The 20,694-nt window shown below is 29.1% G+C and overlaps 1 protein-coding gene across 1 annotated transcript in view; it reads left to right on the top strand.

The window, feature by feature from the left end:
• The window catches only part of LOC108192386 (formin-like protein 20), a 35,951-nt gene extending 15,965 nt beyond the window's left edge, over window positions 1–19,986 (top strand). The window contains exons 9-13 of the mRNA XM_064091998.1: window positions 3,341–3,412; window positions 3,489–3,605; window positions 11,220–11,285; window positions 11,373–11,439; window positions 19,444–19,986. Of these exons, the coding sequence (XP_063948068.1) occupies window positions 3,341–3,412; window positions 3,489–3,605; window positions 11,220–11,285; window positions 11,373–11,439; window positions 19,444–19,595 (474 nt within the window). The 3' untranslated portion in view covers window positions 19,596–19,986. The remainder of the gene's footprint in view (window positions 1–3,340; window positions 3,413–3,488; window positions 3,606–11,219; window positions 11,286–11,372; window positions 11,440–19,443) is intronic.
• The last annotated feature ends 708 nt before the right edge of the window (window positions 19,987–20,694 follow it).

The raw sequence follows: 20,694 nt of genomic DNA, 5'->3' as shown, positions 1-20,694 counted from the left end.
GCCAAAATTCATTCAAGGATTGCCTCTCATAAATAGTCTTTTGGCAATTTCAGCATCAAGAGCCTAGATCTTGGGATCCTTATATTATACTGTTGTTTTTCTCCCTTGAGCTGTAAGGTCTGCATATATTTGTTTGGTTCATCCCAAGCTTCCAAAAACTCGTCAGACTGGTTATTAGACTTTCCATCAGAAATTGTCGGCAATTTTTCCTTATCAACTTCAAGAAGAATGAGAGATTAATCCTCAAATTTTGTCATTTTTCTCTTTCCATCCTTATACCTCCCTTGATCATGACCGTAGGCATGTAAGAAGCTTTATCATCAGATATTAGCAGATTCCCCTTATACCCCTCATCACCAGTATCATCAAATTTCTTTTTCTACAGAGATTTCAATTATGAGCATTTGTATTTATCTAGCATCTCCCCGTTTTTGGCATCATCATCACCAACAAGGATATAGACTATTAGCTCTAGAAAATCTTGCATGCCTTTTAGTTGACTTTTCATTTCCTGCTGGTTCTTTTCCAATTCGTTTACCTCATCTACTAGAGGAAGCAGAATTTTGATTTGTCACTCCTTTGAGAAGTTCCCATTTTAGAGAAATCTTCTTTGAGTTTGTCCAGCCTAGTTTAGGCTTTCTTCTGCTCAAAGTAAAAGGACTTCATAAAAAAACTGAAGCTTTCAAATATGATAGGAATTCTAGATTATAAATTGAATTTTCAGCAGTCTAGAGATGAATAGCAGCAGTAAATATACAGAATTCTGTTGCATGCTTCCAGGTTGACTACTACTCCTTCCTTCATTCAGAGTTTAGCCATGCATGATGGTCCTCAGTGTTCGTAATTATTCTCTGATTTATTGTTTCACCTTCAGGTGCATCATCAGATTTTGGACTTGGCACAAAAGAGCTTGTACTTGCATCAACTTCTTGTTTGATAGTAATTTCCTCCTTTCCAAGCTTAAGTTGATCTTTCACTCTTTCAATCACATCTTCTTCATTGTTAGCAGGAAGGTGAAGATTTCCAGATACAACTAAATTTGAGTGTGAGATACTACTTCTTCTTTAGAATGTTGAGCAAGTTCTTCACCATATGTTCCATCTGTCTCATGAACTATAGCCCTTGAATAAATTTCTAATAGTTGAATCGCAGCTTTTTGTCTTTCATTAGCTTCTAGAACAACTTTAGTAAGAGAGTTTAGAGTTTGAGTTTCTTGAACTGCAGAGGTAAGATCTGCAACCAGAGGTTGAGTAGCCAATGTTTGGATTAAGAGAATTTCTGTAATAGATGTAGAAGGGGATGAACAATCCCCTCCCAATCCATTTCAAGTATTGGTGTTTGAACATTAGCAAGATCAGATGTTGCTGGATCTGTATCAGAGTCTAAGAGCTCCTTATAAGAATTTGTATATTATAGCTCAGGGGTGTATCACTTTTGCCATTAGATAAAATTCATCTGGATTCGATAATGGAAAATCATCCCTCATCATGTTCTTCCCATATTCTTTTAGCGGAGAAGTTTTACCATCAACTAATTAGCATTTGAACTTATTTATGTGAGGAGCTTCACCCTTGACTTTTTCTTGAGGACACTTATGTTAGAGTAAGACGTGGTATATTCGAATGCTGCTACAGAAGAATCTCTTTTTTCTTCTACAGAAATGGTAGCTCCTCTTAGACCTTAACACATAGAACACAATTGCTTTTATTATTTCCACCTATGTGTGCTTTTTTCAATAGGGACCAGAAATATCATTCTCACTTGCAGTTTTCTCTAATCTTGTCTCATGAACAATAGCTGATTTATCCCCTGTTTATTAGAGTCAAGGGATTGAAAATTAGTGTTGGCATTTAGGAACTGTTGCAACAACTGAGTTTGGGATTCCAAATTTTAAAGTATCTTGGAGATATTGGCCTCTATGATATCTCCTCTACTTTCAATATTTTTCACCTTTAAAGTGAATGGCTCCTTTTTACTAATTTTGTTTTCATGTTGGAGATATTGTCAATGGGAACTCTGTCATTCAAGATTTGTTTAAGTTCTCTTTTGATGGTCTCAATGGCACTCACCAAGTCCCTCGCTTCTCTTCTTAGCTAGATCATTTGAATCTTATGAAGTTTGAGGTTTTCTTATAAAATGAGACCAGCTGCATTCTAATGGAATCTTCCTCTACTTCCTCAGCCATTGCCTTTTGATACTAGACCACTATTTCTCTTTAAGCATCTCCTAGAGTGTAGCCATGTGAATAAACCTAGTCACCTCAAAACCATCATCATCATATATATTATCACCATTAATGCTAACCCACACCTTGAGGGTTTGAGGTATGAGTTTGAAATTTTATATTTTGCAATCAAAGACAAGGTTTGAGTTTGGAATGAACAGAACCATACCTGATTCGAGATCCCCATGAACCCAACGATCCCTTAAAGTATAATCTGAAAGTCCCCTTTTTGAAACTCCAAAACTCCGGTTTCTTAACATAACTCCTATTTAGGGTTTTGTAAATTCATGTTTCCAATCTCTTCTAACAATTCGTCAACCTTTGAATCCTTTTTAATTTTATTCCTTCACTTTGTTGAGTAATTTTGAGGTATTCTTTGAGCTTCTTGATTGGTTTTTTTAGGTGATAATATATCCTTCTATTTGTTTTTGGAAGTTTAGGGATTGTTGATAATCGGAGTGTTGAGTAAAGAAAGAGTAATCAATTTATGTTCTCAAGAAAGTTAGATCCTCGCAACAAAATTTGATTTTGATGTATATTTGGATTCTTCGGATATTATTACTCCAGCAAATACCAAGCCTTGCTGACATGTCAAACAAATATTAATAAAACTGAAGAAAGTTGTTGATATTCTCCTTAAAATTGGTTTGCCATATTGGCATCACATAGTTTGTTGTCTATTAAAAGTTTTGGACTCAATAGTCTGACATATTAAAAAAGTAAGTTTAAATAATGAGACCAAATGACTTTCAGTGAATCTCGTGATATATGATGCATATTTTGATGTCTAAGATGACCTTTTATACTAATCCTTGGATTAGGTAGTTGCAGATATTTGGTTGGTACAAAAAAGATCTCCAATATTTTAGTGACTATTTTTGCTTTTTAATTATTTTTCATTTTTTTTGCCCATTCTAATATATGATCATATTTTCTTTTTGCTTAGTAGTATCAGATATACAGTTTAATAACAATTGTGTTTATTATATAATTGTTATTCAGATACTGGAGTAGACAAAAAAATCTCAAAAATATTGTTACACAATTTCTTTACTCGTATGTTGACGATTTAGTGTTTCTCATAATTTTAGTCGTGTTAACACATGTCACTTTCAGGTTTTTGCGGATAAGTTGCCTCATCTACTAGACTTTTACGAGGATCTTATCAGTTTGGAAACTGCATCGAAGGTTTCAATATTATCTACTACTCATCGCCAATAAGAAGCATAAGATTAGACATTTCTCTTAGTGTTCTTTCTTTCAGATTCAATTAAAAGTTCTAGCAGAAGAAATGCAAGCAATTAACAAGGGTCTGGAAAGAGTTAAACAAGAATTGGATGCTAGCAAATCTGATGGCCCTGTATCAGAAGTTTTTGTTAAGGTATCCAGACATCTGTTGTAAGTTTTTCATTCTACCATATGTAGTTTTCATATCTTTGTGAGGATATTATTTCATATTCATGAATGGTTTTCTCATTGCACCCTTACTTGAAAAAGGTCTGTACGACTCATTTTTGGTCATGATGTATAACAATATGGATAAAGTAATAATTTATATTAACATTACTATCACTTCTGACTCTGTACAATTAATATCTCTAAATCAATTAACAGTAAATGATCTCAATAAACTAATAAAGCAGATAGTATATGCCAAATATTTAATATAAATATAATGACGTATTATTAAAAAATGGAGATTTGTCTCCAAAATATATTAAAGTATTTAAGTGGAGCTTCACTAACTCTTAGTCATACCATTTGCAACATCTTTTATGCTAGTAATTTAAAAAGTATTCAAAACTAGTTACCAACCCCAAAATGAAGTTAGTTTTTGTAATTAGTGAATTGATGCTTATTCCAGGCAATTAAATACAATTATTAAATACCATTAGATTTTAATATAATATTTTCGATCAAATGATTTTCATTATAAATCATGTTATTTGGTTATAAAAAAATAAAATACACATGTATATTTCAGATTGAAGATTATCCTAATGCATCATATTGTAATCAAATAGATAAAAAAAGAGATGTATTTATAAGCACAATAAAGCTAATATACTGAATTTAACATCTACAAGATCCCCTGATCACAGTTATAAATCTATTCCTAACTGATGCAATAAGTATTACAAAATTATCTCAGAAATTATTTTCACCTGATGATGTAGGTCAAGAGTGAAGTTGAACAATATAAAAAAAGGTTGTCAGTAGCAATACAGTATTATCTTGTCCTACTCTTATTGATTTTAAATATTTGTGTATGATAAGAGTGATTGTTCATACTTTAAACCTGTTTTCTGGTCAAGATATCCTCTAGGGGAGTGCATGGTGCGGTTTGGTGTGGTTCCGGACATTAACCGTAACTAAACCGTTAAATGCGGTTCGGTTAATTATCATTAACCGTAACCACACCAATTAAAACAGTTTTTCGGTTGCGATTAACCATTAGTCGGTTACGGTTTTTTTTTCGGTTTTTCTACTATTATTTGCTACTTCTGTCCATAATAATTTTTTTTAAAAAAATATAAAATTTTTATGAACATGTACAGTATGTTTAGTTACTCCTGTTTCCATATATGAGGATATAGGAAACATTACATAATTTCACCAAAAAAAAAAAAACTTAAGACACAATAAACACTAAAACATACATATTTCAACAAAAAATTAGATGATATAAAGTCAATAAAATTATCCAAAATTAACTAATCATGAAATTCAAATATAAAGTCTTCAAAAAGTACATAAATAAAAAGAGCAGAATAGGTTTCATAATAAAATTTGATCAGTTGATTATTTCTGCTCTGTGGCAAATTGCAATAGTCCAAGTCTTCGATCAAGTGCTCCTCCAAATATTTGGGTTCCCTTTCAGTTATTTAAGTGACTCAGCAAGTGAGGGTCTCTGGACAACAAGCCTCGATATAAAATAAGATGTGAAGTGTAGAAATAACTGAGGTGCTTTATTACTACTATTAATATATATATATATATATATATATATATATATATTTCCTCTTGATTTTATTAGACATTGGTCACGTTTGCTACTCTCATGCACACTTTGAATTAAAATTAGTCATGTAGAAGTTACACATTCATACAAAATATTCATATACTCAGCCCTTAAATACTCAAAAGTAGCATAGAATTGTTGGATTGACATGTCCCTTAGCTGAGCTGCACCAACTCAAGTTCTAATTCAAAACGTCAAAATGTGCTGCTTTGATGGGAAGTCTTGTTAAAGAAAACTGCACATATATTTACAAGTCTTGTAAAGCACCAGATTGAGTAGCATGGAGGGTTCCATAATTTCAAGATCCAAGACTTGATTTAAGTATTCTTCACCTCTTATTTCACAAATTTCTCTTTCTCTTGCTACCGGTGCAACAATTGTTCCATCAATATTATTCTATAATTCTTTTGTCATCACTAGAATTCAAAAGTGAAAAGTTAAAGTAAAATTTATCGCCATTAAATCAAACGAGGAAGTTGTCAGATCACCCTAGTGACATAAATTTTCTAAGACAAGAAATGGGAGATAAAGTTACAAACAAGCTCATATATTTATAGTTATAAGTAAAGAAGAGCTATATAAAACATTTTTAACCCTCTAAAATCCTTTTCAGAAAGTATAGGTTGTTTCCCATAAATAAAAAATATAGATAATATAAAATAAGTTGGGCACTCCGATGGGTTATTCCCCTTAACAAAAATTATAGCCAATATGAAATAGTTGGTTATATTTGACCAGCCTCTAAACTTCCACATCATCAATTACCATATTAAAGTAATATATTTTAATTATACAACTTGAAATAATAATGATATACCATTTTAAAAATATAACCAATTAATATAGCCACTACCATTAAAGCACAATGTCTTATAACTTCGACAAACTTTACATAATTTCTTACATGTCCCATTTAGCGAACACCATTGGAGATGCTCTTAGAGCTACAAATCAGCCAACAAATCTCTTGATGTCAGCCACTAAATCACCCACCAAGTCTTTTGTTGTCATCCTCTAAATCACCCACTAGATCTCCTGATCTCAGCCTCTAAATCAGCCTATACTATCTCTAAATATTAGCATGTATATTAAATTTAGAAAAAACTGTTATCAATACACATTTACAAGTGTTACACTTTTAATATTTATGACTATAATGTATACTTATGCCGGAATAATATTGACACGATGTATTCGTTGTCCATCCACTTGTCTTATACAGAGCATCTCCAATGGGGTCTTCAAACAAACTCCTAACTTTAAACTTAACGAAGATGTTAAAAAGTAGTGCTCTTAATGGCTCTTTATAAATTTAAGAGCTTCATCTCCCCCCCCCCTCTCTTTTAAAAGCATCTAGGTGCTCTTAACTTATTATCATTGAATGAAATATTCAGTTCCCTCCCGTTCCATTCATTCTCTCCAATTATATCTTCATCTTTTCCCTCAAATAACAATAAAATATAAACAGAGAGTAAGTATAAAGAATAGCGTTGGAGTTATCACGATATTCAATGTATTAATTTGTTAGGAGTCTTATATTATGTTATTGTTAAGAGAATGATTTAGGAGCTCCACCGGAGATGCTCTCAAATAATAGTCAACAACAATTTGTTACTACACTGATTTTGAAGGAGATGGTTCACTTGACGGTGAAAAAATCCATCGGAGACCACATGTTGACTATGGATCTTGCTGATCTAGGTCAGAAGTTATTTAAAATTAATTAATTCATTATAGTAAAATAACATGCAACACATGCCTATTTATTTTAAATAGAATCTTATTATTTTTAATCCATATTTATTGTTAAACATGTTAAATACGATCATAATAAAGGTTAATTAACTTAAAATAGAATTCAATTCACTTAGATGAGATTATATATTTGATTCTAAAGTGTTCTTGTTTGCTCTTCTTTTAAGAGTTCTTCTTTGAGCAAACCATCTCCTATAGAGTGAAGTATAGAACACCTGTATATATACATATAATTCATGTATCAATGTCACTATTCATCTAATATATAATTAGTAAATAAAAAAATAATCATTTTTAATCGAAATAAAGTTGAAAATTAATCATAATATACATAGTGGTTCAACCGTGGAGCCATATTCACTCAAAGTGGTTCTACATGGGAACCAAATTAAAAAATCAAAATTTACGTAGATAGTATGCGTCTAATTATTTGTGCATGTTATGTATTCTACATTAGAATAAAATTCCATATAACTAATTTTAAAATAATTATTGACATTTTGAAGTAGAACCAACTGGTTCACCACAGGACTCTATATATGATGTTATCAATGGAAGAATGGCACATATATACATATATACATATATACATATACATACACATACATACATACATACATACGTACGTACATACATACATACATACATACATACATACATACATACATATATATATATATATATATATATATATATATATATATAGAGAGAGAGAGAGAGAGAGAGAGAGAGGCAAGTGATCATATACAAACAAACTCCTAATACAAACTAAAAAACATTTTTCTTACTACTATTTATAACTACCTACTATTTATAACTAAAGGTATCACTAATTTATAAAGCACAAATCACTATTTTATAGGGTATATAAACAACGACTTTTATTATTCAAAATTTAGAAAATCTACTTACCTAAACTATTGATGATTTATTATAAATGATCAATTTCAATCTTAGCAAGGTTCTTGACAGTAACAAGCCGTAAGAGAAGGTATATGATGATGGTAAGTGTTCACTAGTTTTGGTAAGTTATGATGGAAAGTGTTCATGATTATTGGTGATGGTACCGATGGTGGCAAGTCATAGAAACGGCTGGTAATGGTGGTAAGACGTCCAATATTACAGTTCAGGTGAAAATGATGGTCATATACGTTGCAGTTATATATATATATATATATATATATATATATATATATATGGGTATATTTATATTTGAGAGATATGTTATATACAAAAAGTGATTTGTGATGTATAAAGTAATACAAACGTAATCAGCCTACAAACTGAAAACCCAAATTTAATCACTATTGTTAACACCAGAATTCGCTATTTTGTATATCATATATCACTATTTTGTATATAACATATCTCTCAGATATAATTATATACATACATGTATGTGCAATGTATATGACCATCATCTCTAACCAAATGGTAATAATTAATCTCTTACCACCACTACCAGCCGGTATTATGACTTGCCCGCCTACCATCATCAATAGTCACATACACTTTCCATCATACCTTACCAAAACTAGCCACTACTTACCACCATCATATACCTTCTCTTACGACGTCTTACGGTCAAGAACCTTCTTGCGACTGAAATTGATCATCTATAATCGATTATCAATAGTTTAGGTAAGTAGATTTTCACAATTTTGAATAATAAAAATCACTATTTGTATACAGTATAAAACAGTGATTAATGCAGTATATATTAGTGATTCCCGTTATAAATAGTGCTCGGGATATTGGTTTTTAGTCTGTATTTAAGAGTTGGTTTATATTTGATCATTTGCCTTTATATATATATATATATATATATATATATATATATATATATATATATATATATATGCTTCAACATGTTTTGAGTGTATATATATATATATATATATATATATATATATATATATATATATATATATAACGTCCGATCCATTTTACACACTGTTAGTCATATTGTTGCCTCGTGATTTCTTTCATTTGGACTATGCACTTGGGAATACAACAAATCTGATTATTTGGGGTCTGGCCAAATCTAAACCTAGATTTCATAAACGAACCTAAAAGCATTTGGATGCTCATCGGATAACAATTGGATTAAGATATAGCCAGAACCAGAATTCCTTTTCCCTGCACACTATCGTAATACTTACTTCGATGTAATTCGGCAACAATAGTACAATGCAATGATACATATATGCTAGACGCCTATATAGAAAACATATGAAAATCTTTCCATATACTAGAAATAAGAAAAGGTTTTACATATTACACTCTCACTTTTAAGTTGACAGTGTAATTCCCTCAAAAATTTTAATATACTTTTAAATTATTGTCTTTGTGTATTTACTTAAAATTCATTCTTTTTTACTACTAATTCTCTCCCCTCTTCATTTTATTATGAACTCAAAACTCATTTTCTCACCATTTGTAATGAACTCCACTAACCCTCCCTCCCATTTTATAAACTCCACTAACGGTTGGAACCAATATTCTGTCGGATAACGATCGTCTTATATGATCTTCGCAAACCTTGTTCACCATTCTTAGAAAGGTTTCCCCCGTTCTTTAGGGCGAAGGGCATCTTGATGTAGGCATACATTCCTTTTGGGATGTTGAATGTATTCATCGGGATTTCCTCAACATTCATTGTGATCTGATGGTATCTAGAGAAGGCATCTAGGAAGCTGAGAATCTGGTACCCCGAAGTGGCGTCCATTAGCTGATCTATGTTCTGTAGAGGATAGTGGTCATTTGGGCAGGCTTTGCTCAGATCAGTATAGTCCAGACATCCTCCATTTGTTGTTCGATTTTTTTATGACCACCACATTGGCTAGCCAATCAGGATATTCAATATTTTAAATAAATTTAGCCTGTAGGAGCTTCTCTACTTCAACTCCGATGACTTTGTGCCTCTCCAAATCGAACATCCTCTTCTTCTATTTGACCGATTTGGCTTCAGGATCCACATTGAGCTTATGCTGAGCGATCGAAGGATTCAAGTCCGACATGTCCTCCCAGGCGAACATATCGTGATACTGTCGAACGACCTCAATGACCTCAATGCTAATCGATTTAGAGGACACATTTTTTACTTTTGGTAATTTATAGACTTTTCCAATATGTTCAGGATGTGACACAATTTACTTGGATTTATTTGCTTACATTCGGAAATGAATAATCCAGGTAGATGCATGTAACTCTCGTTCATCAAGCAACTTGCACAACCTTCTACAATTCTTACACATGTTCATAAAGTTAATTGTCAAGTAGGTTGAATCGCATTTGTCAACCATTCTATGAAAATTGTGCTCAGAACCTGAACTTTCTCAATCTTCTTGGGTTCAGGACTCCCAACTAGTATTGGGCCAACCACCTAAGGCCCTACATGTGACGTGTAAATCATACCAACTGAGCGGTAAGACCACACTTGTGGCCTTTCAACCTAGAGTGCGACAAAAATTCCCCACATGCCTGGAGGCAGGTTCGGGTTGCTATCCTAGCTAGAAACATGGATTTTCATTTTTCCTTCACAACTAAGTCAATTTAGTGCATGAAACCTGAGATTTTTCAATTTTGTTAGGTTCAGGATTGTCTATCCTTAAAACAAATATTATTGTTTGCCTTCACAACTAAGCAATTTAGTTGATGATACATAATAAAAACAAAGATTAAAAAACTACTTGGGCGAATGAATTGCAAATAAATACCACTTTAAATTTTGAAATAGATGATGAGTCACTCTTAAAAATATCCTTTCCAAGTATAATCCAGGTGCAAAAAACAACATTACGTTTTATTTAATATATAAAGACTGAAACATGCAAAATTGTGAATAAACAATATCCCAAAACCGACCGAAATATAAAAACTAGTTTAGTAATAAGTTCATATACATAATTAGGTATTGGATAGTAATCAAATAGAAATAAAGTTTAGACTACAAACTAGAAACCACTTATAAAAGTATATTATGTCTCCTATTTTAGAATATTAAATTTAAATTAAAACGTCCGACAAATTCTACAAATTTTATATAATGTCTTAGAAGTCTAATTTAACCAACCATTTATAATGAACTATTAGATTCTTTAATATTAATATAATTATAGATTATAGTTCTTAATGATTGGTGTACGAAAGATGTACTCCAGAGTTATTTCACAATATAAACTGCCCTTATACAAGCAACTTCCTTATCATTTACAGACACTTGAGGAGTTTGTTCAAGGTGCAGAAAGAGAAGTTGCTTCTGTACAGAATTTGTATACTGTGGCGGTAATGTTCTCTGCTAAAATGTCTGATAACCCAACAAATTTATGACCTCATGTTGTGAATTTTGTATTTTTGTTTGTGAAACAGGGTAGCAATGCAGATGCATTGGCACTATATTTCAATGAGGACCCTACCCGGTTCCCATTTGAGCAAGGTAATTGTATAAATGTACAAATTTATGTGCCACTGGATTTTAGCTTACTGTTAAATGCATAAAATTTGACGCTAATGTAGAATACTAACCATATACATGACATGCACAAATAATTTAACACTTACAACGTATGTAAACATTTTGATTTTATAGTTTTGTTCTGTTGCAGAACGACTTTGGATATGGTTCAATAATAGAACCAGTTGATATATTATGATTAATTTTCAATGATTTTTTTTGGAGAAAATTGATGATACATTATTTTTGTATTCATGAGTTAAATATTTGACTAACAATGCGATTGCTACATGTATTATATGTATAGATGGCGGTGTTCTCTACGTAACTCTATATAATATGATTCTCTATGGAACAATGATCTATACATACATACATACATACATTCATACATACATACCTACGTACGTACGTACGTACATACTTATATGTATGTATGTTTGTATATATATTGGTCTTTGTTCCATGGAGAACCATCTTATATAAAGTCCGGTGAAGAACTATTTGGTTCTACTTTTAAATCTCATTAATAATTTCACAGTTAGTCATAATTATGCTTAAAATTTGATTATAATATAGAATACTAAGCATACATAACATGTACAAACAATTTAACTTATACTGTACGATCACTTTGGATGAATATGGTTCTACTGTAGAACAACCTTGTACATTTTGATTATTTTTTGACATTTTCTCGAGGAAAATGACGATTTTTTTATATTTACTCATTATATATTGATGAATAATGAGAATGATACATGTACCTTCTTTAATATATATATATCGGAGTTTTCTACTAGATTCAACATAAGATGGTTTTCCTTTATATGTGACTTGGTAGCACTCCATAGCATACCCTCTTATACGGAATTACGTAGCACACCATTATAAATATATACATAATATATATTCTATTATATTTTTTTATGGAATATAATTTCAAATTTTGATTATTAAACTGAAAACGAAGTTATACAATTTTTTTATTCCAAAGATCATTTAAAATTATACAATATCTCAACATGATTCTAGAACAGAATAATAATCATCCAGAATCATTTTGTTGTAGAATCAGTTTCGAAAATATACTTTTTTCATCAAATTTTAAGTGTTAAATTACTTAAAATAGATATATTTTATAGTATTTAATTTTAGAATCACGTTTTATATGTATTCTATAATAGAATTTATAATAAAATTGATGATTTATAATGGCGCACTATTTAACTCCATATAAGAAATAACTCTCTGGAATGTTGGCCTATATATATATATATGGTACCAATTTATTGTTAGAACTTAGAAGTCACTAAGGACCATGAGATCTAGGTGTATTATTATTATTATATGGTTGAGATTGAAATTATAATTAATTACAAGGTACATATATATGATATGCATTAAATATGTGCATATTTATGAACAATAATTAATCACTTTGAACAAAATGACTTACGTCCATAAATAGTTTTAATTAGATTTAATAATTATATATTTCTGCAATATATTTTATTTTATAAATAGTATATTTTCTACATATTTTAATTATATCATACCATTAGTCAGGAACGTATAAATAAAAATATAAAAATATACCCAACTATTTAATCTATTATTTTCTATATAGTCAAAAATATATAGGATATATATATATATATATATATATATATATATATATATTTTATGTTATATCTTTTTTAAAATAAGGAAACACTATTGCAGTATATCATAAATTATACTGTTATCATTCTCGAACTAACACAAAAATGGCATAATTAATAACTATATACCAGTACAGTGTATTTAAGTAACAGACAAAATAAAAAATTCACCTCAAAATTATGATATAAGCCAAAAAAAATAATTAATGGATTTATTATTTTATCGATTACTTAAATATACTGTAATGGTATACAATAATATATTTATGAATTGAATTGAATATTTTTGAATTAGTGAATCAATTATGAAATATCTTGTGCAATATATATTCTGAAATAGTGAAATATAATTTATAATTTATTACCTAATATAATTTAAAACATGATGTGTGCTTTAATGAGGGAAGATATTAAATGATTTAATATAAATGTCTTTTAGATCATAACCATAAGGGAAAATAGATTATTTTATCACCAAACTTATTGTACCGTCTTTAGAAACTTACCACTCAACTATTTTATTTCCTTGTACTCACTAATGTTAGGGTTGGATTTTTTTAGGCAGTTACTTAGGTTTGGATTTGATTACTAGCATTATGATAAATTTTTGTCGCATCATTAATACATAGTGATAGTATATATATATATAGCAATAATAACATAAAAAATGAGCCGATAAAAAATTAAAATCAGGAAAAATCATAATTAGAATTCTAGAAATTCATCAAATCATCAATATGAAATCAACGACTATAAACAATTCATTCTCCCTCATAAGATAAAGTCTAATTGAGTGATACGATGCATCATCTTTCACTATTAAAATTTCAATTGACTAGTTCAGCCTAAGATCTCTCTTAAATTTATCTTCATAAATTTTAATAACTTCATCATATTACAATGTTCAAGATAAAGATTAATAATTTGAGAGGAAAACTTAATCTTCGAGTGCTTTATAAGACTATAATGTATCATTTTATGTTATTATTACTCCCTATGTCACTCTCATTTGTTTACAGTTTTTTCTTCTACTTAGCACGTAGTTTTAGACTCTTATAAAACATAGTTTATTATCTTATTTTTGAGATTTTCTTTGTGTATAAAAATTTAAACGGCAAATCTTTATTCGCAAGAAAAAATAACATAATTTATGAAACTACATCTTTTAGAAGCTATAAAATGTGTGTCGGAAACTTAGGGACATAAAAAGGACTATATATAAAAATATAGACATATATCAAATATGCTAATAATCAAATCTGAACCTGACTTTAGTGACAAAAAAAACTGAACCTAATATTAGTGTAATATTAGTGAGTAAAATAAAACAAATTATAATTGAGTGGTAAGTTTCCAAATACACAAAAAGTTTAGTGAAAAAAATCTATTTTCCCTAACCATAAATTTTAAATGCATCGAGCGGGTGTTTTTCCATATTTCAATTAAGAGAACAATATGAAAACTATAGAGCATTATATATAAACTTCATTTTTCAATTGAGGAAAATATACAGAAGATACAAAAGTATTAAATCAAAAATATGGAAGATATAAAAGTATTAAATATGAATGTTAATAAATATAGAGAAAACACTTAAAAGAATCTTTGTAAAATAATAAATAATGAAAATATTTTACAAAAATATCTCCGAATATTTTTTAAAAAGTCTTCTAATATTTTAAATCTTCTACGGAATCTGGGATTAGTAAGTAATGAAAATATTCTTACCAATGGATATTTTACTAAGATTCCGTTAAGTGTTTTTCCATATTTCAATTAAGAGAAGAATATGAAAAATATGGAGTATTATATATAAATTTCATATTTCAATTGGAAAAAAAACCAGAAGAGATAGAAGCAATAAATCAAAGATACAGAAGAAATGAAAGCGTTAAATAAGAATCTCAATAACTAGCTGATGAAACACCTGATAAAATACATTTTATTAGGGATAATATACTTAAAAGAATCTTAGTAAAATAATAAATAATGAAAATATTTTACAAAATATCTCTGAATATTTTTTACAAAGTCTTCTAATATTTTAAATCTTTTACGAAATCTGAAAATAGTAAATAATGAAAATATTATACTAAGATTCCGTTTAGTGTTTTTTCATATTTCACTTAAGGGAAGAATATGAAAAATATGGAGTATTATATATAACTTTCACATTTTAATTGAGAAAAAATTATACAAAAGATATAGAAGTATAAATCAAAGATATGGAAGATGAAAGTATTAAATATGAATCTCAATAAATGATTTTAGTAAAATATTAGTAAAATAATAAATGATGAAAATATTTTACAAAAATATCTCTGAATATTTTTTATAAGGTCTTCTAATATTTTAATCTTTTACGGAATCTGAAAATAGTAAGCAATGAAAATATTTTACCATTGGATATTTTATTAATATTATGTTAAGTGTCTTTCCTTCCATATTTCAATTGAAAAAAATACAGAAGATATACATAGAAGATTCTATAAAATATTTTATTATTTCTAGTAATAATGTGAAAGATTCTTTTGGAATATTCAATTTTTCTTGTATAAATTATTCACCCTATATATTCTTTTGACTCTTCAAATGTTTTTAAATTAATATTATTTTGAAGAATTTCAAACTAAGTAATATTAAAGAATCCTAATTTAAAAATTATAATAATTTTAAAAAGAACACTTCATGAATCCTTCAAACGTTAAAAGTTATAGGTGAAACACTTAATAGAATCTTAATATTATTAATATATATAGAAGATTCTCTAAAATATTTTATTATTTCTAGTAATAATGTGCAAGATTCTTTTAGAATATTTAATTTTTCTTGTATAAATTATTCACCCTATAATATTCTTTTGTCACTTCAGATATTTTTAAATTAATGTTATTTTGAAGAATTTCAATCTAATTAATATTAAAGAATCCTAATTTAAAAATTATAATAATTTTAGAAAGAACACTTCAAGAATCCTTCAAATGTTAAAGGTTATTATAGAGAAACATTTGATAGAATCTTAATATTATTAAGACTTAATTATCAAAAAAACTATATAACTATCGTGTTTTTTTCAATTTAACCATAATAGTATATTTGTTGCAGGATAATGCAAGTAACTTTAAAAAACTTTATTTAAAAAACCCAATCTCACTAGTTCATAACCATAGTTGAGTTAAAATTAAGATAGTGCCACATATATTATCAAGTTATTAATTAAATTATTTGGTACATGAATTTTATTAATACTTTTATTATCTCATTAAGAGTCAAAATCTTAATTCACAATCTACACAAACACATAGCGTACTAAAACTTATGTTCGAAGGGACGATGTTAGTGTGATTTTTTGAAACCACCGTCTGTCAAGTACCGTATATCAATTATTTTTCCTGCGATTTATATTAATTTATATCGAATTGATAATTTTATCTAAAAAAAATAGATTTTTTCGCCACCAAATTTATTGTGTATTTAGAAACTTAGTACTAAACTATGATTTTTTTGTCACTGATGTTAGGTTTGGATTTTTTTTTGTCGCTGATGTTAAATTCAAATTTGATTATTAACACTATATTATTCTTTTTAACATTATTAAAATATTGTGGTAGTTTGCAATATTTTGGTGATCTGATAACGTGAGTTTGACAGGCATTTTAATACTTCTAAAAATTTAGTTTCATAAATTATTTTATTATCTTTTCTAAATAATAATTTATCATTTGAATTTTTATACACAAAAATAAAATGTAAATATAGCTGACTTTTTATGTATGTATAATAAATTATGTAAAATTTTAAAATTAAATAAAAAAATTATGTCTTGTGCTGCATGTGACATTCATGTCAGTTTTGAATTAACCATGGTTAGAGATTCATTAAAATTGGGTTATGTCAAATTGATTTTGTATTACTTAGTTGCATTATTTTGCAACAAAAACAGTTTTATGGTTAAAATGAAAAAATCACATAAGTTTAATAGTTTTTTGGGTAATTAAGTCTATTATTAATATAATGAAGGGTACGAGGATTTATAAGATATTCTGTCATTTTGTACCAAGATTTATATATATATATATATATATATATATATATATATATATATATATATATATATATATATACAAGATTCACTAAGATATTGTACTATAAATATCATATGTTAAATGTAAATTAGTACTCCCTCTGTCCCATTTAATTGTACACGTTTCTTTTCAACTGCTCGACACGCATTTCAATGCTCTTATAAAATATAGTTCCGTAACTTATTTTTGAGATTTTTTTTTTCTGAATAAAAATATAACATCCAAACTTTAATTCAGAAAAAGAAAATTTTAAAAATAAATTACACAACTACACTTTACAGGAGCATTAAAGTCCGTGCCGCGTCCCCGTCCCCCAATGTATACTACTCAGGGGGACGGAGGGAGTATTTCTTTTAATCTTTTCAAGGTGAATCTCTTAAAATTTGAAATTTAAAATTCAAATTGAATATACATTAAATGATTGAGAATCTATTTGAAGATGATATTAATGTGGAATGATTTGGTATATATTTATGTTACAAAATTACCTTATATATGCTTGATTTGATTGAAATAATTAATTATTACAATACCGTACAATACAGTATATCATTTAATACACATACATGATCAACGGTGATTAGCAGGATTCCTCGGTTTTCCTGATAAGCTGAGTTTTCTTAGCATCTTCCCCATATATATATATATATATATATATATATCTGTGTGTGTGTGTGTGTGTGTGTGTGTGTGTGTGTGTGTGTGTATGCAAGTGCTCAAATGAGAAACTCACACTTATGTAGAACCATGTTGAAACATAGCACATATGGTGTGCAAACTAATCGTTGGGAAATGGAGAAAAATATAGTGAAATCGTATTTCAAAAAAAAAACTTGTTGATTGACTGGAAAAATTAAATTAAAAACAGAAGAAATTAGGTGAGGTTGGTGTGTGAAGGTTTATTGTATTTGTGTGTGATGCCACTGGCGGGGCCGTTAGATTAGATTGAATATATGATTGAGGTTGGATCTCAAATCTCACATAAGTGTGGGGTTCTCATTTGAGCACTTGCCTATATATATATACATATATACACATACATAAATGTATGTATGTATGTATGTATGTATGTGTGTGTGTGTGTACTTTATTGTGTTGATTTCTATTTAATTTATATTTTATTGATTTGTATTGAAGTAGAGCCATTTAGTATGGACTAAAAGCTAGATTTGTTGAGAATTCAGGTGCAAAGATATGGTATACATATATATAAAGTAAGACCAATCCATCACACTATTTATCTATCTACTATAATCATTATTTTGTGTAATTTTGATGATTAATAATTTTTATGGTGGCAACTAGCATGGTCAATATAGTTTAGTTGTTTACCTTGTCATGTTTAGAGACATGCATGGAAAGAGACTTTCTTCATTTATTACTTATATGGAATCAGTCTTTATTAGATCTGGGATTTCTTCTAGTTTGAGAACCCATTTGGCTGAACTTATGACTTATGACTTAACGTGACTTATGACTTAACCTGACTTATGTCATAAGCTTGAAGTTTAAAATGTCTGTTTGGGCAATTTCGACTTATTAATGACTTATGGATTATTAAAAAAATAATAATAAAAATAAAAGTGATTATTGGCTATTGAAAAAAGTTCAAAAAAATCAAGTCACTGAAAAAAGTACCATAAACCAACTTATGGATTTAAGTCAATTTTTGGCTTATTTCTAACTTAACCCGACTTCTGACTTATTATAGAAACAAACATTTTTTAGCTTAGAGTCAGAAATGACTTAAAGCCCGGGCTTTAAGCCAAAACAAGCAGAATCACAAGACAAATCATCAGTGACCATCGATGAACACATGTGTGTATATATAGGGCGGGAAGGTTAGAGTTTGTGTCATAATTGATGTGCATGGATGGAGATGAAAAGGTGGTGCCTGTATGAATCAATATAAATAAATAAAAATGAAAAGATGAAGGGGATAACAAGATAATGTCTGTGTATACATATAAATAAATACCGAACTTTAGTGATCGAATCATACAGTTTCTATACTTTAAAAAAAATTGTATTTACAAATCCGAATATTATGAATGGATATAATTTTATACTATTTCAAAACAAGAATAATGGTGACTTATCTTTCTCTTAGCACACTTTTAGATCTTGGTGGTATTCTGTATAGCTAACTGTTAATGGCTCTTGTTGGTTTCTACTTTTGCATATAAAAATTGTCAAGAGCTAACCGTCCTTCATTACCTAAATTATTTGTGATGCAGTTACTACAACGTTGTTAAACTTTGTAAGAATGTTCAGAAAAGCTCATGATGAGAATCGAAAACAAGATGAATTGGAGAAAAAGAGAAAACAGAAGGAAGTTGAAATGGAAAAAGCAAGGGGAACTAATAAAACTAAGGGACCTGTGAAATAGCTGAGTATATTAATGTTCCTCCTTGCAATTTATGGAGTAGAAGTAAATTTCTCTCGTTATAGACCGAAAGCCCCCCCCATTGGTGTCCACATAACTTGGCTAATCGAGAAATGAATCAGAGAAGCCAATTATTCGGACTCGCAAATGTTAAATCTCTTAGATGGCACTGGTTATTGGTGGCAATGTGGATAGTCTGCCCGTTATTTAAAAGCAACAAGTGTTTGATTTAATCTGAGACTAGATTTAACAAAAGTTTATCTACGAAATCCAACTTGATCAGTCCTACAAGATTCCGCCTGAGAAAATTTGATATTCAAGCTTGGAGTATGATACGGGATCTTTCATTTTCTTTGGATTTGTTGAAGTGGGATGGGTGTGATTGGCAATGACAACCCCGTGCTATAAAATTAATCATCCACAAAATGTTGACTCTGTATATGGATTGTAAATAATCTAGTCTGAATATTAACTCTGTATCTTAGTAGTTATGTCATACTTAACCAATAGTCCCAGCAAGATTATTATTGTATATATAGTGAAGATTCAGGACTAATACATGAGATTAGATGGATAGATCTTAGTGTATATGTAACAATATAAGCACAATAGATATATGTAGCAGGAATGCCTAAACATATTATCTTCCATGCAAAACATTCAGATTTTTGAATAAAAAACAAAGTTATTCGTTTTCCACAATTTAGCCTTTCTTAACAACGTCAAACAATTGCAGTAGTCTGTTGTTGTTTTAGTATCAGGATCATCCAGATATTTTTTTTATTTCATCTTGTAGTAAATAAGCACAATGTATATTATTATTAGCAGTAGTCAGCCGGGGATAATTGATTCCGCTAGTATTCTATAAGGAAAATACTTCATGCATAAAATTTAGTACAAAATCTTTCACAAAATAACATGTGTTAAGTTTTGGTATTAACAGAATTAACTAAAACATCCCACTTCAATTCACATGTCATTTTGAGCAAAATTGTGTACATAACTTTGTGCAGGCAACACTACTTATTCTATAAAGTTATGGCAGATATGCAGGCACAACACTACATGTTGCAATTTCACCACATATAATTAATAAACAAAT

Source organism: Daucus carota, chromosome 4 (genome assembly GCF_001625215.2).
Source record: "Daucus carota subsp. sativus chromosome 4, DH1 v3.0, whole genome shotgun sequence".
NCBI lineage: Eukaryota > Viridiplantae > Streptophyta > Magnoliopsida > Apiales > Apiaceae > Daucus > Daucus carota.
This window is presented reverse-complemented; position numbering and strand designations above follow the sequence as displayed.